The following is a 22,340-nucleotide window of genomic DNA, read 5'->3' on the forward strand; positions in this document are numbered from 1 at the left end:
AGGCTATAAAATTATGATATAAAGACCTATAAATATCTGTATTTCAATCTATTCATAGTAATAGAGATCTGTTACTTTAAAAGTGTGGTGTTGAATGACTTAAGGGAAAGGCTTACCAATACGGGAGTACAACACAGAAAAAAGAATAAAATTTTGCTTTGCAATGTGTATCTTCAATAAAATTATATTTAAAATACTGAATTTCTTTAAAAAAGAAATTCCCTCTCTTTTCTGAAAAAGAAATGTTTTAAAAATCTAGAACATCATGTTTCTTTCTACTATTAACACAATTAAAAACGCAAGTTATACGTAGAAGGCAACCACGTAATGTCTTTTCATGCTCTAAAAATCCACAGCCCACCTCAGGTACATGTTTACGCTTCCTGCAGGCAGACATTCTTTCCTCTCACTTGCTATCTCCTATTGTAGCTGGCCCAGTCTTGGGACAGTAATAGGTTTTTAATAAGTATTTGGATACACTGATTTCACTGAGTACCCTCAAAATTAGATTCCAAATACATATTATTTTAATCCTTCCTGATGGGCAATTCTTTAATGGAAAGGCATAGAGTATGAGATAATTAAAAGAATGCATGCCTGAGTTGTCCCTAACAGATATAGAATTCTTTATATTTTAATATTACATTGATGATAAGTACTAAAGATCACACAATAAGCAGATTCTGAATCCAAATCTTATAGGCCAGTCCTTAGAAAGTGGTGGTAGGGAGAAAAGTGATCCAGAACTTGGCACTGGGGAACTGACCAACCTAAACATCCCAGACTCATGGAGAGAATCAGGTGGTCCAGACAGCCACCAAATGTACATCGAGAATCCCTCCTGCTTTGTGAGTGTCTGAAGATGGCCAGTCAGCTGCAACACTATTCCTCTACCCCTTCACACGTGTAGTTAGGCACCAGTTACATAAAGAGCGTTGGGCCTAGAGACAAAGTACGACACTGACCTTGATGTGGAAAGGGAAGAAGGAATGAAAAAATGGGAAAAATGAAGAAATGAATGAATGAGAAGAATTATAACTACAGGATGTTCAGAGATTTTTTCTTACTTCCTGGAGCCACTAATTTTCAAGTTCAGTTGTCAGGCAATTCAAAAAAATAAGCTGAAATTGGAGTTATCAAAATTGGTCCAGGAAACACTGGCTGATGAGGTATACACACTGCAAACCTATGCTAGGAAAGTTGCAGAATTCAGTCTAAGAATTTTGGAATTAGCAGATTTTTTTATCACAGTAAAAATATCTTATTAAAGCAGAGAGGAATATAAATTATGAGACTAAGCCCTGGAATAAAGCATCAAATAGTGCAGCCACATAAATCATTCTTTTACATTTACATCTTCTTTGAACTCAGATTTAGCCTATGGCACCAGAAATATTCACAATGAATTGTGATGTGTTTCAGAGAAGTGCTTTCTCCTACTTAGATTTCCTTATACTGTTTATGGCTCTGCTACTCTTCTGTTATCCCTTTTACACACATGATACGGATACGTGTATATTAAAAATAAAGGAATGAGACTGATTTCAGAAACCATAAACGAAAGCAGTCTTATTGTTTTACACTTAACAGTAGTTTTATTTTGTAAGATATATGAGGCAAATCCAACTGAAATCATCACTGTATTAAAATGAGAAGTCTATTTTTACAAGACTCTTTGGGAGCAATCAATGTTCACCTCCTGGTGTGCAAAGGAGTAAGTTAAAGGTGGACCAGGCTGCAACTTGGAAGATGAGCAATCTTAATCATGACTGCTGTTTGTATTAAAAGCAGATTTTATAACTATATTGTTTATAATGGTTTTTAACACAGCAGAAAGGAGAATAATTATGATAGTTATTCCTTTTTCTTTCAAATAGAATCATTTGTGACTCTACAGTATAAATCTGTCCTTACACTCTTTTCACTATGCATTTCATTTTTAGGTATTTTTCCTAATAATTATTTCAAAATGTTTTAACTGAATTTTGCCATTCAGTATCAACAGTGCTTAACATATCTCCTGATACATCTGATGTATGCAAGAATTATACATGCAGTCATATTTCTGCATTCACCTTCCAATGTGAACATTTTTACAAATGCATTCTCCTTACATTCCCTGACCTTATTTTCTTATAAATCCCCACCTTTCGTGGCCCATAGTGGTGTTGGTCTCAATTAAGAGCTAACAATATAAGCTATTGCTTTCAGTAGAGACAGAAGTGCCTTTCACACCAGCCATTTGTGTATCTACATTATATCCAGTATATAGGTCCCACAGAGGAAACAATCTACAAAAGAGATGTAAGGAGAGAAATCTAGCAACAGCTGCTTTGGTCCAGGTCAACTAAACCTACAAAAGACCCTTTCTGGATTTCGGTGATAGTAATGAGTTCTTTGGGTTGCTGTCAATAGTTGGATGAGGTAGCAGAACAAAGGACAGCTACCATATATCCTTTAATCAATTTTGAAGTCAGCCACAGAAAAAACTAGGAGGCAATTTCAGCAATGTGAAGACTTCTCTAAAGAGAAACTGAATAATTATAATTTCTATAATCCTTTAAGAATCTAAATCTGGAAATTTGTTCTAAAGATTTGTGTAACATCTCATCTATAGAGATGAAATTCACCTTAAAAATACATCATTTGTGTTCTAATTTCTTCACTATTTATAGATGAGGAAAACCAAGGATGAATATGAACTGAGTGGATTATACAATGCAACTGCTGCTGATCAACTAGATTGGTATTTTTCTACTGATCCATGCCATCTAAAACCCACGAACATAAATAGTATATATCACAACAAAACCATGCTCAAAACCATGAATTTTTAGATGTTCATCAGGAATGCCAATGCATAAACAATTGGTAATAATGATATCACTGAATCTCGTGTCCATCTTTACAATGTAAAAAACAAATAAGCTGATTTAAGGACCTCTATTATAGATTTTAATGGTATTGCAGCCAAGATATGATGATAGAAAAGTTGGCCATCTTTGATGGTTCAGTTGAAGTTTTCTTCTAAAATACCTCCTCAAAACATTTAAGAAAATATTCCAGAATACTTTTTTGTTCTCTTTCAGTTGAATATTTTCCCTTATTTTTGCAAACTAATCAATTACAATAAGAGCTCTAGAAAGAAGTATTTTTACTTCTAACATTAGCTGAGATCTTTCTTGATACTGAATGGAGAAACAAATTAGCTCCAGAGTTTCCTAGAACTTATTTCAGGTTCATTAGCCAGAGCAGACCATCAAAATAACTGGTCCAGAACATCCTGTTAGTATCAAAACCCATCAGGCAAATTGTCAAGCTCTTCATTCTTTCTTGACAAATATCTAGCTGTCTCTACCTTGGAAACGTAAAACTTATTTACTCTCTCAATTTTCTTTCAGTCCACAAATTCTTTCAAGTCACAATAGTTCTTTTGAGAGATATTTTTGTTTCCAGAATTTAGCTGGCAGCAGAATGGCTACACAAAGCAATATGTAAACGGATTAACTGTGGTACTTTAAAAATTGTCTTTGTTTTTCAAATTGTAGTCTCTAAAAAGGTGTGAGGGGCATATTTATTCAGCCTTTCTAATTCCCTTCTGCTCATTGTATTTATTTTCCATTGCTTTATCCACATTTTTTCAGTCAAAGTGGATTTTTTAAAAGCATGAATATTTTAGCACGTCTTCAAAGTTAATTTACAATTATTAATATGTAGTTAATAAGAAGACAGTCACAAAAGTAAGTCAGTCCTAATTTTTTCCTGCTCTCATTCCAGTCAATAAAACTAATAGTTGAGAAAGAAATATCATAGATACTTCTTTTAAAGAATAATATATACTTCTTAGTGTATATATTCTTTTACATTATTGGGTATTTTCCACAATTTCTACTTTATTATTTTTGCAGACTGCTTTATGAATTCTAACATTAATTTAGACAGTTTTTAAACATTTCTATAGAAAATTTATCAACATAACCATGATTTAAAGTTACAAATTCCCCGGATAACTCTGATTTAAAATGTAAGAAAATAACTGGGTGCTTCTATTAATCTGATTTTTTAAATTGATGTTTACTTATTAAAATTAAAATTCCATCATATTAATATGAACAACGTATTTTATTGAAAAACAACTTTTACTTAAAACATTTCTGTTCATTTTATTAAAATAATATTTTTTCACTCCATCAAATTAATAAGAAGGAAAATCCATTAGATCACTAATCATTCTAACCATTCCCTTACTGACAGAAATAAGCATAAATAAGCTTTGATAGTAGCCAATGCCACTGATCAAAAACACATTCCAAAAAAGGTTACCTGTATATCATGCAGATACATTAAATTAAAAACATTTATCTTCCTTACCCCTTCAATACTTTTCTTTAAAAAGTTTCCTGCCAAACTTTACTCCATTTTATATCTTGTCCATATTTTCTTCTGCCAAATCCTCTTTAAGTTTTTAATAAAACAAATGTTCCATTTAACTAAATTAATTTTGTATTAGTATCTTTAGTCTAAATATTATCACAATAAAATATAAAACAGATTAACAAAAAATACTTTCATGGACAATGATTACTTTGCCAATCAAAAGGCTAAATATTTCATTAGAATAATAGCATCAAAACCAGAATTTTATTAGTGTATGATCTTTCAATCAAAACCTTTGTTCATATAAATGATCTTTCTAGTATAATAAAAATAATTTGTATTTGTATGACTTTGTACCTATGAAAACTTTTAATTCACTCAAGTATATAGAGAGAATGGAGAAAAGTGCTTTAATATTTGGCACATTGTAGAGAGTAAAAAATTTATAGCCTAGGTCAGTATGTTAGGATCCCAGCACAAAATCTTTCATTTGTATGTAGTGTCTGAAAGTTTTCCTTCTCAAAAGGAAAATTTTGAGAAGGAAAACTTCCTTCACAAAGGAAGTAAATAAATTTATTTTAAGTAAATTTAAGTAAGTACAAAAATTCCTTTCTTACCTTATCTTATCTCAAAGAAGACAAAAGTAAAAATTCAGATAGAAAGTCGTATTTTTAAGGAATGCTTCATTTATACTGAAGTCATAAAATGTTGTAAAGTTTTTATTACAAATATTTATGACAATTTTCATATTATATTTCAATTAAAACAATAACTTTCCACACCCTGCCCTTTCAGAAGTGGAATACAGGATTAAAATTTACCAAATACTCTAAAAGAAAAGCAATGCAGCAAAGATGCAAAAATGATGCCCACGTTTAACGGCATTTTAAATTTTTAATTTCATTGCCATTTGAATTGAACCAAAGAAACAAACAAAATAAAAAGTGGAGTGCTGATGGACCTTACCTTCTTGAACTGCTTGAAAAGGGTTGTTGCCATCAACAAATGTCACCGAAAATGTGATTTTCTCAGTCTGTAAGATCTCCTCATTCTGGTTGAGGTCGCCAACTGCTGTGCGAAACACCTCATCATCCTTTTTGGCAGATTCATCAAAAATTGCTCCTAGAAAGAAGTGAGTATCACCATTAAACAATAACATAAATCTGTCATGCCCTCCGGAATTACACCAAAGAGACTTATGAATTGAAAAACGTACACTTTCAATTAAAGCACGCACTTCATTACTGAAACACATTGTACTGGAAGCAGTGTGAGAGCTAAGCAGGAATGTAGTTAGTTCTCCCAAATGGAAATGATGAATAGTACATCAAAGTGTTTTGCTGGAAGAGTATCGGGAAATCATTATAATAAACACAAAAAGCCTCTGCAGGACAAAGTGGTTAAATACACTGAATGTCTCATGCCATGAGATCTTTAAGAATTCATAACTTGTAGAATTTTTTTTTCTGAATAACAGGGGAAAAATCAGGAAATTTTCTGAGAGTCCATTCATAAATAGGAATCAAATTTCTACAATGATCTTAATTTACTTTTTCTCTTTTTATTTCCTTCCTTCCTTTCTTTTTTTTTTGAACAAGAGTTTCAGTATCTTTTACAATAGTAAATTCCATAATATTTATTAAAAATTTAGAGACATACAAATCTCTGAGCAGAAGTAATGGACACATATTTCCTGAAGAACTAACATAAGTTCCAGTGAATAATTATGGCATTTTTCCTTCATATGTAATAATGATGATGATGATGATAAGAGTTGTGGCTAACTTTTATTTGACTGTGTGTTTGTCAGTGTATTGATTAAACATCCCAGTTCTAAGAGTAAACTGATTTCAAATCCTAACTCTGACATTTGTTAAGTATATGACCTTGAGCAAGGGATTCAAATTCTAAACTCCACATTTCATCATCTGTAATATCTAATAGTAAAAATAATATCCAGCTGTAAGGATTATTAACTGTATTAAATGATACTATGCCTGTGAAATGTAAGTAAATTGTGGTAACTAAATATGTCTCAATACATGCTAGTGTTTTCTTTTTTTGAATACTGTAATATAATCCAAACAAAGCTTAACATGTTCCACTGTTTTCTTCATATTACAGTATTTAATTTAATCCTTAAAATAACTATGTGATATGTACATTACTACACACACATACAGTTTTAAAAATTAGGATTCCATGCAAGAAATATGCCTAAGGTTCCACAATAAGGGCCAGAGCTTTTGCCTCCTTACTCCAACATCCTTGCTTTACATCACTATGGGATACTGCCTTCCAGGATTGCACCCAAAAGACATAAAAGTGTTCTAACAGGGATTCTGACTTTACAGCACATCTGGAGTTTCTTTCCTATCTGGCCATGCATACTTTATTTGCATTCATTCTGACTCTTCCAGTTCTAAGCAAGCACACATTTTTTAATTATTTACTTTTTAATCATAAATAATTGGGACAATGTACTCTTTGTGTTTTTGAATAAACCTAATGAAGACCCTGTTGACAAAAAGAGACATATACCTCAGGGTCAATAATATGATAAAGGAATAACTGTATATGTACATATCCACATACACATCCATATACACATAACACATATTTCTTGACTATATTCATTACAGTGTGTGAAGAAATAAAATTATGTGTATATAAAAATGACTTTTTTCCACATATAAATATAATACGGGTATTATACACACATATGAAAAGATAAAGACACTATATGTGCAGACACAAGTATGCATATATATGTTTACACATACACACAAATACACATATATGTATAAACAGAAGCAGACACACTTTACATCTGTCAATTTTGTTGATTTAATAATTCTTTAGCTGAAGCCCCAAGTCTTCTAGCGAAAGATAATTATGATATTAAACATGCATTATTAGAGTCAGTTCATGATAAAGCAAGGATGAATCTATGTCCATTTCTGACAACTGTGGCAAGTTCCTTTTGACCTCTCCACCCTATGTGGCTTCACCATGGGAAAGCAAGAAATGACTACTTTTTGCTAGAGAAGGCAGAGTGTCTAATAGGCTTACTGTGTCAGCTTGGCTTTCTCTTACCACTGCTCTTCTATGTTCGCATGGATTCACTTACTACTTTGACCAGCCTTTTTAAATCCTTCCTTTACGTTTCCTATGTATGTGAATACCTGCCATGGCTAAGAACATTAGAAAAGGGTGAAGAACTTTTTAAAATTGATAAATAAATTATTTCTTAATTATACTATTATATAGCTAATACCCAGACTATTAATACTTTATTGATGTAATCAACATATGTAATAGACATTAATTTCTGCCCTATCCTGTCACCTCTGAATTAGAAATATACTTTATAAACTAATATTTAGGCAATAAATTTTAGATTTATCTTGATAATTTTAATTCACATTCATGAAGACTCATTTTAATTTGTGATAATATTTATGAGAATCTAAGTTAATCCTTACACTGAAATCTAATATTATCAGACTGGGATATAAAAATTTCTTTAGCAGCTTTTTAGGAAGTGTGATATAAATGTGCTATAACTGGAGCGAAAATAATCAATTTGCTTTAAACCAGATAATCTAAATGTCTATTCTCAAAGAAGTGATGTATATTTATATAGAGATGTTTCAGCTTGTCATGGATTCTAAATGGGTCTTTTGGAAAAGTTTCTCATCAAACTTTTTTTAGAGCAGGTGATGCTATTGACTTCCGCTGAGTACTGCTAATGCATTTTTAATGGAAGCATTTTACTATTACCTGACAGAACACTTAAAACTGCTTTAAACATTAAACCTGGCTTAATAAATGGCAGAAACCTGCCAAAATGATAAGAAATTAGTCAATTCTGTGCTGAATTAAGACATACTGAAAGCAAATGCACAAAAAAAGCAGTTCATCTTTCTGCAAACAGCAAAGAAATACACAAAAGAAATGATTCATCTTACTGCACACAAGCAGCATAAACCAAAGAACAGGAAATCCTAGCCAACATTTCAAATACACTTATTTATTTATTTACTTTTTCCTTCAGCTATAAACTCTCATCTTAAATTTGGCTTTTTACCACAAAAGTACTGTTAAATGAAGCATTTTGTATCAAACACAAGTATTCTGAAAACAACCTTGTAAGTTCCACATGAAGAATCTCAGGAAAGACAGTTCTTTCTTATGGCATGCACTTCCAATAGTATTGCAATGTCATCTCTTTATCCTTTGTATTAACACACACACATATTAGCAGTCTAATTTAACTTCAAATATCCTAGATTTACTTTTTGAAACTAAAGTTTCTCAAATGCAACATACATAGCTATATAGCTTACATGATGACACAGCATCTATTTCTTTCCCAGCTATTTTTATTAGCACATTTTAACTGTTTTATTTTATAACCTGGAGGTGAAAACCAGATCCAACTTATTGTCAAGATGAAATAATTCTTCTGCCACTTACACACTCACACACACACACACACACACACAGTTTGATCAACAAATTATACTCTATTTACACTTTGCATTGGCCAAACTGGAGGGAAGAATAACCAAGAAACAGGCAGAGAACAAACACCTCCTAAATATTCCCGTTAGACCAATTTTTAATTAGTCATTTCCACTATTTGGGACTGATGATCTGCTCCATCCATGGGAGGGAAAAAAGGCTTCACTTATCCTGACACAAAGAGAGTGACATATTCAGGTGACTCTACATACAAGTTTTTTTCTTTAACATCTTTATTGGAGTACAATTGCTTTACAATGGTGTCTTAGTTTCTGCTTTATAACAAAGTGAATCAGTTATACATATACATGTATCCCCATATCTTTTCCCTCTTGCATCTCCCTCCCTCCCACCCTCCCTATCCCACCCCTCTAGGTGGTCAAAAAGCACTGAGCTGATCTCCCGGTGCTATGCAGCTGCTTCCCACTAGCTATCTATTTTACATTTGGTAGTGTATATATGTCCATGCCACGCTCTCACTTTGTCCCAGCTTACCCTTCCCCCTCCCCGTATCCTCAAGTCCATTCTCTAGTAGGTCTGTGTCTTTATTCCCATCTTGCCCCTAGGTTCTTAATGACCTTTTTTTTTTGATTCCATATATATATGTGTTAGCATACAGTATTTGTTTTTCTCTTTCTGACTTACTTCACACTGTATAACAGATTCTAGGTCCATCCACCTCACTACAAATAACTCAATTTCGTTTCTTTTTATGGCTGAGTAATATTCCCTTGTATATATGTGCCACATCTTCTTTATCCATTCATCTGTTGATGGACACTTAGGTTGCTTCCATGTCCTGGCTATTGTAAATAGAGCTGCAATGAACATTGTGGTACATGACTCTTTTTGAATTATGGTTTTCTCAGGGTATATGCCCAGTAGTGGGATTGCTGGGTCGTATGGTAGTTCTATTTTTACTTTTTTAAGGAACCTCCATACTGTTCTCCATAGTGGCTGTATCAATTTATATTCCCACCAACAGTGCAAGAGGGTTCCCTTTTCTCCACACCCTCTCCAGCATTTATTGTTTGTAGATTTTTTGAGGATGGCCATTCTGACCGGTGTGAGAGGATATCTCATTGTAGTTTTGATTTGCATTTCTCTAATGATTAATGATGTTGAGCATTCTTTCACGTTTGTTGAAAAATATGGAACACTTCACGAATTTGCGTGTCATCCTTGCGCAGGGGCCATGCTCATCTTCTCTGTATCGTTTCCAATTTTAGTATATGTACTGCTGAAGCGAGCACTACATACAAGTTTTTAAATACAAAATATATCATCCTTGTCTACTTATGTCTTAGAAAGGAATTAATTATAGTTTATAGTGGTATTAAAAAATGTTGAAGTCTTAATTTTTTAACTATTGTAAAGGGTCATACGTACAGGTTAATAAAATCATTTTCTAAAATTTGCATTTGCAAATATGCCTGTTGAAAACAAACATTTGTAGGAAGTTACTAACCTGGGACTTCCCTGGTGGTGCAGTGATTAAGAATCCACCTGCCAACGCAGGGGACATGGGTTCGATCCCTGGTCCGGGAAGATACCACGTGCTGCAAAACAACTAAGCCCGTGTGCCACAACTACTGAGCCTACACTCTAGAGCCCGCAAGCCACAACTACTGAGCCCACACACCGCAACTACTGAAGCCCACACACCTAGAGCCTGTGCTCCATGACAAGAGAAGCCACCGCAATAAGAAGCCCGTGCACTGCAACAAAGTGTAGCCCCCGCTCGCCACAACTAGAGAAAGCCTGTGCACAGCAACGAAAACCATATGCAGCCAAAAAATAAATTTAAAAAAAATAAAGAAGTTACTAACCTGACCACATCCATAACTCTCAAAAACATTTTAAGCTTTTGTACCTTCATGTCTTTATTCATGGTGTTGTCTCCACCATGGATATATGTCTTGTCTCCTTAGCAAAATATAATTTCCTGGGCCATAGAAACTATCTTTGTTAGTGTCTATAACAGGGCCTGAATATATTAGATACTCAAGTAACAGGAATAGTTTAAACTTCCCTTATATTAGTTAGGCATGATCTTGTAAAATAGGATACCTAAATTCAAATATAGGAATAAAAATGTAAGTTACAACTAATTCTAAATTAGAACAAAAGTAGAATTGCAAATGTACCTGTATGTGAATTTATTATCACAGGTATTATCATGACTCCCAAATTATTCAGCAAAGTATTAATCATATACTTATAGTTTTAGTTTGAATATTTAAATTCATCTTTATCTTATACATAAGATAAGAGGAAAGTAGAGGAAACATTGTTTAGCTGGGAAGGTAGTGAAAGAAAGAAAATGTCTTCACCTAGCTCAGAATTTTCCCCTAAAAATATTGAGAAAGATTTGGATACGCATCTTGAAGGGTCACCGCAAAGAGACCCATACCTGTACAGAGGTTAACCTACTTTCTTTCTTTCCATACCACAGTCTGTTAGTCTATGCCCACAGCTGTGCCTAACAAAAACTAAGGCAGAAGCCACATAAGCCAGACCACAGAATCAGCTTGAGCAGAAAGGTCCAAGATGGTGACAGTCCACTGCCCTGAACTGGTTCCAGCCTGACCACCAGGGCAGCACCTGTACAGATGAGACCCAAAATGTCTGAAAGTTGCCTTTGCTTCATTACCATGCTAGGATCTCCTCTGAAAGGGAGGACTTGCACTTTGCTAGCACAATTAATGTCCTGCACAAAAGAGCCCATAGGACTGTGCGTGTTTTGGCTTTTTCTGGAACTTATTGCCACTTTCCCCGGGTTCTGATGGCACACCCATCTCTTAACCCTTAAAAGTTTCCCACTTCCCTTCCCCATTCCTTGATCAAGGCATAAAGTTTCTGCTCTGCTTTGCCAAACCTGGTCTCATTTGATTGGCACAAGCAACACAAGGCAAGGGAAGGACCTAGTCGGGGTCCACCAGATCCAGCACTTCTATAAAAAGAACTTTTCCACATACAGAGTTGACAAAATTACTCGAAGGTCTGCATATCTCATTTTATATAACATACCAAATATCTTTTAAAATAAATAATTCTAAAAATTGAAAACAAGAAAGGATCAACACATGAACATTACCCTTGCACAATTTCTGCTTAAAACCTTATCATCTAAAAAGACATGTATGAAACAACTGCCCAAAAACATATGATCAGATTTCAGAGCTGCAAATAAAATCAAAGTAACTAGTCTTTTTTATTCTCAGAGTTCAAACTCTTTACTTATTTAATTTTGTCTAATATATATAAATTCTCTATGATACATAGTTTTAAAAAGAATAAACTTTTCAAAGGTACTACATGCATTGAATCTTTAATTTTCTTTGAAGCAACAGAGTTGATTCTCTTGGTCTCTCTCTCTGTGCATTTTTTCCTCTTCTCTTTTTTCCTCTTTTTTCCTCTTTATGCATCCATCCATTCATCCACCCTGTCAACCTTCCCTCAACACAGAGATAATCATCGAAGCCAGCCATTTTGTTTCTTCACAAGTGATTTGCTGACAGGACAGCTGAAATCCATTACATCTTGCATCAGACCATAGCAGAATTAAGATGCCTTCATAAGATGATAACAGAAAGAGCAATTGTGTATTTCATAACTCATAGCTGAAATTTTAAGGATGGTATACAAAAACTTTCTCATTTTTCAGAAATTTTAGTGAAAAGATTTTAAGTAATTTAACCAAAATTACACAGCCAAGAGTTAGAAGGGGTGGAGTAAGAATTTAGGTTTTCTGGTTTCAAGTTTGGAACTATTTCTTCCATATAATGCTTTTTTTTTTTTCCATTTCAAGCACATACTCCATGTATGTGCATATATATATTACATTTTTAATCCATTATGTCATTCATGTATACATATGTGTGACAATAACTAGTACTACTAAATATATTAGATATATATTCAATAACTAGTAATATTAGAGAATATATATACAAACAGATACATATATATTTGATAATGAGTACTAGTCTGGTAATCAGCATAACAAGTCCATTTACTATACCCCAATGAAGTATTTAAAATTGAAGAATTATAGTAAAAACCTGAACATAAGAGTTTTCACATAAAATTTATTGTCTTTTGCCTTAGAAGTTTCAGCAATTTCACTTTGGAGGTTAAATTTTTTTCAAAAGGCACAAGTCTCTGCTTTGAGACAATTTATTGGTCACAGCAGAATTACAGTCCTGCAGAGCTATTCAGAATTGTTAAGTCATCACATATCCTCACTGTTTTAGATGCTACTATTCAGAAGTAGGTTTTTAAATTTAATTCTAACAGTGCACTGTGCATACACATTAGTTTCACTGTGCACAGGTATCCAAATCAAGAGAACTGTAATGTTTTTGGATCTACTTATGATATTCCCACTAATGTCAGTGGAAATTGTGCAAATAATTCAAAAGGAGGACGAGTAATAAAGACATTATAAATACTATAAAAATCAGATTTCTCCTTTATTTCACCCTTCACAAGAAGAAAAAAGGTTGAACAAGTTCAATACTACTAGACAGCAGGAAAATTTAGCAGAATTGTGACCAAATGAACTTAGCATTTTCTATATAATTTGGCATCTTCATCTGAGCATACAGACTAGCTACTATTTCGGTGGGGATATTATTAAAATGAAGGTATCGCATATACATGTGTGTGTTTATGCATGTGTGAATGTGTGTGTGAATATATATATAAAATCTGCCTAGATAATATTAATTACATTGAGATATCCTCCATGAATTAATTCTGTATAACAAGTATTTCCAGCAGTCTTTTCTCATTCAAGAGAAATTTTCTGAATATGTTCTACATTAATTTCTTTGTAGACAGGAAATAGGGTTTTTAGAACTCTATTTTTCCTTTCAATCAGAGGTATACTTTCCTCAGTTCACCTTATCTAATCCTTCATGAGCACTCTAAGGAAGTAAATCAAAATAATAACTCTAATTGTTGAAAGGCTGTGCTGGATATACACCAAAGTCATGGCAATTAGCAAATATTATTCTGAATTATAGATAATATGTTGTGTTACTCTCAAGTTTATAATAATTGAAATAATAATGAAAGTAATTAACATTTATTAGTAATAAGCATTGTAATAAGTAGTTTACTGGCATTATATCATTTAGTATTGATGAAAACCCTTTGATGGAAATGAGGCTCAGGGCAAGTAACTTTCCCAAGACTTAAAGCTAGTAATGACTGTGGCAAAATTCACAGCTCTCACTTTCAAGGCAAACTCCCTAAGATATCTATAAGCTTAATATATGACAATATATTTATTATAATAAATTTCTATATTACCAAGTGATATTTTTATTATTATCATAATTTTATGTGTATATTAAAACTCTCAAATAGGTTTTAATCTTTTTGTTTGAGAAATGTTTATTAACTAGGCCCAGTTTACAAAAGTTTTTCAATAATATTTTTGCATGTTTTTTGTAGATACAATATTAATCCCAATAAATTAAACTATACCATTTAAAGAGTACTTTAAGTCAAGAATTTACCCATTTTTTCCCAAAATTTAAATCTGCTTTTGGAATAATTATCTACCATATACAACGAACCAAGTTGAAGTATATTTTCTAAACATGTTAAATGACAATTTTTGCATTAACTTTAGAATACTATTAATTGAGTTCCAATAACATACGCACTTTGATATAGTCTTAAATTCAGGGTTCAGAACAAATCTCTATCTAGCCTTTCATTTTTTTAAGGCCTTAGAATTTTTTCTATTTTAGTGACTAGTGATCCTAACAGAACAACAATGCCAGAGTCATTGACTTTATATATTAAAGACCTTTACTAATTTACCTAGGTCTGTAATATTAAAACTGTGACCAGATATAGAAACTAACGGGTTCATTATCTCCCAGTGTCTACTGCTTACTTAGTATTTTGTTCTCAGAGTTCAAAGTACATTATACTATTAACTCCCAATTCACCCACCATAATTATCTACTTTACAGACAAGCATCATTTTGTTTTAAATATAGATAATCAAGTTCAAAGAGGATATTGCTGAGATCACAGACAGAATTATTTATGATTAGTATAGAAAGATATAACTGGAAGGAGATAAAACTCCACACAGATCATTTAAATGACTCTACATTAATACTTGAAAGCATATTGTAATATAAGAAATATTTTTATATTGCAGATACCTTTAAATCCTCAATTTCCCTCAATATATTATAATAGAGTGACTTAAAATGAGAAGGGCAAATCATAGACCAAGTAGATAAATTTTCAATGACTATCTCTACCATTTCAGGGGAGGCATTTATGTTGGAATGTGACATGCCATCACAATGTGAGCTAAGTCAAACTCATGAAGGGATTCTTCATTGTAGCACAAGTCCTTTTTCTCACGCTAACTCTCCAATGATATTTGGATTCACATTTCATTTGGAATTCTTGTAAAGTTACCCAGAAACCCAAAGCACATTTAAACTGATAGTGCTGCCACTTAAACATCTGACTTTGCTGTATGTTTTCCAAAAGTCTGTGGGAGAAAATAAAATGAACATTGCTTAAGGGACAGATAATCTGACTTCTCCATGTGGAGCATAATAGAGGCTAATCTTTAAAACAATCATTTTATGCTGTAACATAGATCTTCTCTGAATAGCTTATACATATTTTTATATAAATTTGGTCTTTGGGGAATAGAAAGTCCAAATCAGTTCTTCTAATAAGAATTATTTGTACTTTTTAAAGAATACTAGATATTGAAAGATCAATAATCTGTATTTTTCTTAATAAAAATGGCACTATTTACAGAAATTCCGGGCAGATGATGAAGTAGGAAGCATCAGGAATCTGCTTCCCTACTTAGACAACAATTGGAGGGTTAGATTCTATCTGACAAAACTATTTTGGAACTCCAGAATATATTGAAGGATTGCAACTTCCAGAGGAAGACTTAGAGTGTGAACTGCAGTTAATTTCAGTCAATGTCAGGCCTTACCACAGTACCAGCCACCCATCCTCCACCCCTCAGTTATGTAGCTGGCAGCTGTAAGCCATTTCAGGAGCACCTAGCATACAGCTTGTGGGCAAAATGGACCCTGTCCTCCAAATTTCAGGGATCTGTGCTCTGATGACTGATTGCTGCTTCTGATATTAGAGGTGTAGAAAAAGAGTCTAGCAGCCATTTTTTTGTCCAGTCAAAATTAGATATTTTTTTATTTTTAATTTTTTTTTTAATTTTTTATTTTATATTGGCAGTCATTGTTGTTGCACCTCCCTCCACTTTTGCAAGCCCCTCCCTCTCTGGCTGAAGTGTCTGCCAGAGGGGTTAAAAAGAGGGCCAGCAGTCTTTTATTCCCCCACTCCAATTCATTTTTCTCTTTTTGGGAGCCAGACATTACCGACAAGGGCATTCAAAAGCACTACATACACAGGGAAATGAAAAGTCATTGCCTAGAGAAAAATGCAGGCTCAGAAAAGAGCTGAAAAGACCTTAGGTTTACAATGCAGGTTGATCCCTGGCACAGAGACAGCCTACAACAATAAAAATGATAATAAATAAAAACAAAAACAACAAAAAAATGGAGCAAACTGGTAGTAAAGGGAAGAATCTGAATTTAACTCCCAGAATTATCATATCATTATATTTAAATGTCCAGTTTTCAATAAAAGAATCACATGGCATACAAGAAACAGGAAAGTATGGCGCATCTAAAAGAAAAAAAAAATCAACAGAAACTATCCTTTAAAAGAGGTGGCAAGACATTTAGTCAAAGATTTTAAACAGCTGCTTGAAAGACATTCAAAAAACTAGAAAAAGGTGTGGAGAAAGTCAAGAAAACAATGGATGAACAAAATGGAAAAACAATGAAAGTATAATAAAACCTAAAAAGAAACCACAAAGAAATTCTGGAACTGAGAAGTACATAATGGAAACGAAAAATTTACCAGACAGATTCAAAGAGCACACAAAATAAAGAATCAGTGAACCTGAAGATAGGACAATGGAAATTATTAAGTCTGAAGAACAGATAGAAAAAAGATTGAAGAAAAGTGAACAAAGTTTAAAGGCCTGTATCTCAGGAGAAGAGAGAAAGAAAGGATCAGAAAGAATATTTGAAGAAATAATGTCAGAAAATTTCCCAAACTTGATGAAAGACATGAATATAAATACCCAAGAAGATTGGTATATGAACATTCAAGTAAGATGAACTTAAAGAAACCCACACTGAGACACATCATAATCAAACTGTCTAAAGTCAAAAAGAGAATCTTCAAGGCTGCAAGAGAAAAGGCACTTGTCATATACAAAGGATCCTCAATATGATTACCAGCAAATTTCTCAGAGATTTTGGAGGCCAGAAGGCAGTGGGTGAAATTAAGGGAGAAATTAACATATGACCAGATAAATAAAAGTTGAGGTTATTCATTATCATTAGGCCTGCTCTGCAAGAAATGCTAAAGGGAGTCCTGCAGGTTGGAATAAAAGGACACTAGCTAGTAACTTGAAGCCACATGAAGAAATAAAGATGTCAGTAAAGGTAAATACTTAGGCAATTATAAAAGTCAGTTTTATTATAATGATGGTAACTCCATTTTTTTCTACATGATTTAAGACACTGATATTTTATTTAAAAGACAATCATTAATCTAAAAGCTAGTATTATTGATTGTAACTTTGGTTTGTAATTGCACATTTTATTTTCCACATAATTTAAGAGACTAATACATTTAAATAATCATTAGTTTATATTTTGGGGCACACAATGTATATGGATATAATTTTGTGTCATAAGCAACTGAATGGACTGAGGATGAAGGTGTAAGGAACAGAGTTTTTGTATGTTGTTGAAGTTAAATTGGTATAAACTCAAATTAGAATGTTATAACTTTAGAATGTTAAATGTAATCTCCATGATTACTACAAAGGAAATAGTTATAGAATATATACAAATGGAAATGAGAAAGGAATTTAAATGTTTCACTCCAAAAAACCAATTAAGCAAAAGAGAAAACAGTAATCCAGGAAATGAGAGATAATGAAGGTATAAGACATATGGAAAACAAATAGCAAAATGACAAAATTCCCTTTTTATCAGTAATTAAGTATAAATGAAATAAACTCTCTAATCAAAAGACAGAGTTTGGGGCTTCCCTGGTGGCGCAGTGGTTGAGAGTCCGCCTGCCGATGCAGGGTACACGGGTTCGTGACCCAGTCCGGGAAGATCCCACATGCCACGTAATGGCTGGGCCCGTGAGCCATGGCCGCTGAGCCTGCGCGTCCGGAGCCTGTGCTCCGCAATGGGAGAGGCCACAACAGTGAGAGGCCCGCATACCGCAAAAAGAAAAAAAAAAAAAAAGACAGAGTTTGGCAGAATAGCTATAAAAAAACATGATCCAAGTATATACTGTCTACAAGAGATTCACTTCAGGAGAAAATATTTGTAAATCATGTTTCTGATGTGAGATTAATATCCAGATATATGGGGAACTCCTAAAACTCAACAAAAGAATAACTGGATTCAAAAGTGGGCAAAGAACTTGAACAGACACTTCTCCAAAGAAGATATACAAGTGGTCAATAAGTACATGAAAAGACCCTTAACATTACTAACCATTAGGAAAATGAAGATCAAACAATGAGGTAACACCTCATACTCATTAAGATGGCTACTAAAAAAAACAAACATAAAATAACAAGTGTTGGCAAGATGTAGAGAAATTGGAACCCTTGAGTACCCTTGGTGGGAATGTAAAATGGTACATCTGCTTTGAAAAACATCATGGCAGCTCTCAAAAAATTAAACATAGAATTATCATGTGAACCAGCAATTCCATCTGTGTATATACTCCCCCAAACTGAAAGAAGGGTCTTGAAGAGACATTTGTACACCCATTCTCATAGCACCACTACTCTCAATAGCTAATGTATGCAAGCAACCTAAGTGTTCAATGATGGATGAATGGATAAGCAAAGTGTAGTAAATACATACAATGGAATATTTTTCATTCTTAAGAAGGAAGAAAAAGCTGATATACACCACAACATGAATGAACCTTGAAGACATTATGCTAAATGAAATAAGCCAGTCATAATAAGACAAAAACTATATGAATCCACTTATACAAAGTACTTAAAGTAGTCAAAATCATAGAGACAGAAAGGAGAATGGTTGTGTCCTGAGGCTGGAAAGAGAGGGGAATAGGGAGTGACTGTTTAATGGGTACAGAGTTTCCATTTTACAAGATGAAAAGAGTTTTGAAAATGGATGGTGGTGATGGTAGCACAACATTATGAATATATTTAACTATCAAATTGTATACTTAATAATGGGAGAGATGGTAAAGTCTGTTATGTGTATGTTACCATTATATTAAAAAATTAGAAAATGACACTGTTTAATTCTTTAATTTTTAACTATTTTTATATTGACTCTGTGAAGTTATCCAGAGCTTTATATCCTGTGTTTTAGTCCGTTTCCCCATATCACACATTTAATTGAAGCAATATCCTATTATTACAAACTTAAATGGTATGACAAGAACAGAAATAACTGGTTTATGAAAAGAGACTTTTTAACACAGCAGAGCAATTCAAACTCTTCCCAAACTGAAATGATGCACATTAAAAAAAAAAAGATAAGAAGGTAGCTTCTTGAAAAGTACATTCACTGAAAAGACTTGCAGATATTTTTAGAAATGGAACAGATTCAACTTTTTTCCTCCTGTAACAATTCACTAGATTCTTTTATTACTACCTTCAATTACCATTTAAAAAAAGTGAGAACTGATATATGGTACTGTAATTAAAATCACAGGTGAAAGAAATACCTGTATAAAAAAATATATATAATGTGAATGCTATGCATGCTCTTCAAATATTCAAACATACTTTGCACACAAATAACTTAGTTTAGCCCATTTTCTACACAGTAAAAATTCTAATTTTATGCTTAAGACAAAAATTCACTCTGCTTCTACATTAAAAAAAAATCATTTTACCAATCTGAGTCAACCTAACTAGGTAAGTCATTTGAAATTAAGCACTTCAGAACTATAAAATATGGTCTTCATTTCTAAAGAAAATGAATGCACCCTGTGGCATATTTCAGGTAGCAAAAAGGTACTCTCTTAATATAAATTTCACACCTCATGGTTTCATTATCTCTGAACCCACCTGTAAAAATTTTATCTTCTTTATTACATAAGCACTTTTAACTAGCAAAACCAAAGATTTTACAGAAATCTACTGAAAAAAATTTTCCGACATGTCCTATTTTATGCTATTTCATATACTGAATAAGCAACTAATGTTAGGGAGCTGCATAAAGATAATGCTAGGGGGTTGCCCTATAAAATATCTTAAAAACAGTGAGAAAACAATGGTTCTATTATAACTGTAGACTAGACAGCAGTGAATGAGATATGAGTTTCCTTACAAGGATGGCAATATTTTTAGGTATTTATTAGATGTAATGGTTGCAAAATATACCCAATTTCTTTCAGCTACCAAGATCTGTATCACAGTCATTGACTATCTGTAAGTCAAAAACTTATGAAAATTCAACTTTCAAGTCCTATTTTCAGTAATCACTTGCTAGATAATCTTACAGTAAATCTTACAAAAATGGCCAAAGTTGTGTATGCTTGCCACTGTTAGTTCTATTTGTAAGAAAAGAGCAACAATATTTCTAAACGTTGAAATTCTTGTTAGGTAGCTCCCTTCATCCTCATTTTATAGGTGAAGAGACTGACAATCAGAAGAGTCAGGTGAATTACCAATCACATAGCTAGAAATAAATGAGCCAGAACTTGAATCTAGAGCTTCTGGGTTCAAAAATCTATAGTTCTTATACTAATAAACTGTATCTGTGTTAAAAGTTTAGTCCATTCCTGAGCCAAAAATATTCTGCTTTCAGAATAAGATGTTCTCAAAGAAGAGACAACAATGAATGTCTTCAAACTATCCTTAATTTATCTCTTCAAACAGTTTCACTCAATGACATGGTATGTAGTATTCCTCTTTTGAAGAAAAAAAAAAAGCAGCTGTATATGTTCCGTTTCAGATGTCTATTAAAATTGAGGGGAGATGTTAGGTTGGCAAATAAATATGTGGAAATGAAGCTTAAGAGAAAGAGGTCTGAGTAGGACACATACATTTGAAAGTCATCAACATATCTTTGGGGATTAAAGACCTAAGACTGGACATGATCATATAAGGAAATATCATAAACGGAGAAAAAAGAGACCCAAGCAAATCCCAGAGGCAATCCAGTCTTAATTAGAAGAAGAAAAGTAATCCAGGATGGATTAGAAGGTACAACGATTGATCCAGGGGAAATATCAATTAAGAAAAGCATTAAAAGCAGCAAAAAGGAAGTTTTTCAAATAATTAGGAAAGGCCAAATATATGAAATGCTATTCAGAAAATTGAGGACAGATAAATATCCTTGTCCTGTGTTTGATAACATGGACATTGTTCATTATTTTAATAAAACCTACTTCAATGGAACTAGTGGGAGTGGAAGCCAAATTAAAATGGGTTAAAGAGTGAACAGGAAGTAAGGAAGTTGAGACAGAGTTTCAATACACATCTAGAGAATTAACCTGGCATAAGGGTCCTGTGTTTATCTCTCTCTCTCTCATTAAGCTGGAAGCCCTCCCAAAACAGGGCTAATGTTTAACTTTCCATCAAAGTTAATAGTCCCCACTGGCTGGCACAGTGTCTTTCATATAATAGACCCTCAATATTTCTTTGTTGAACCATAGTGGTGGAACCAGAATTCTGAAACTTAGCGAATAACTCAATCAGTGATAGAACTTTTAAAGATCAAACCTTCCTCTCCAGATATAGTGAATCAGAATCTCTGGTGTTAGGAGCTGAAATTCCATTGCCATTTTCTAGATTCTTTTATAGTTACGCTTGGTCAAAAGAATGTGAGGAGACGTGGGATATATGCCGTTTCCAGTATAAGACATTGGTTAAGAACCAAGTGTTTGCATGGTCTTTGTCTCCTGATGTCTGTATGCACAGAGACCCTCTAGGATAATGAATCCAAAAGCTGCAAAAATCCTGGATCCCTATGTGAAGACATTTTTCTAACCTCCCAAAATATATTATCCTAAGAGTAATCACCTAGGTAATATATGACCCTAAGAACACTTACCTATGAGAATCCTGGTTCTCAAAGACTGGCCCCTAGAAAAGCAGCATCACTGTCATCTATGAACTGGAGTGGGGACTAGCAATCTGTTTTTTAACAAACTCTCCTGGTGACTCTAACGCATGCTAAAGTTTAAGAACCACTGGTATAAAAGGATACACTTTGTTGAGGCTTACACCTATGTTATTGCCCTACATCCTCTACAAAAGGAGGACATAATGAACCACAGACTGTTTCATTCAGTCTGAATTTTTATTTTTAATTCCTTTAATC

General features: G+C 33.3%; 1 protein-coding gene and 1 non-coding gene across 2 annotated transcripts in view; both read right to left on the reverse strand.

Annotated features, from left to right (window-relative positions):
• LOC111179071 (uncharacterized) overlaps positions 1 to 22,340 on the reverse strand; it is a 46,703-nt gene that overhangs the window by 21,775 nt on the left and 2,588 nt on the right. The window contains 1 exon segment of the mRNA XM_089911280.1: positions 5,344 to 5,499. Within this exon segment, the coding sequence (XP_089767406.1) occupies positions 5,344 to 5,499 (156 nt within the window).
• On the reverse strand, positions 10,050 to 10,157 carry LOC115802553 (U6 spliceosomal RNA). Its single transcript, XR_004023020.1, has one exon. It is a non-coding gene; the product is annotated as a U6 spliceosomal RNA (small nuclear RNA).

The sequence above is a fragment of the Delphinapterus leucas genome, chromosome 5 (genome assembly GCF_059928025.1).
Source record: "Delphinapterus leucas isolate spDelLeu-1000000601 "Yukka" chromosome 5, BTC_Dleu_Yukka2, whole genome shotgun sequence".
In the NCBI taxonomy this organism is placed as follows: Eukaryota; Metazoa; Chordata; class Mammalia; order Artiodactyla; family Monodontidae; genus Delphinapterus; species Delphinapterus leucas.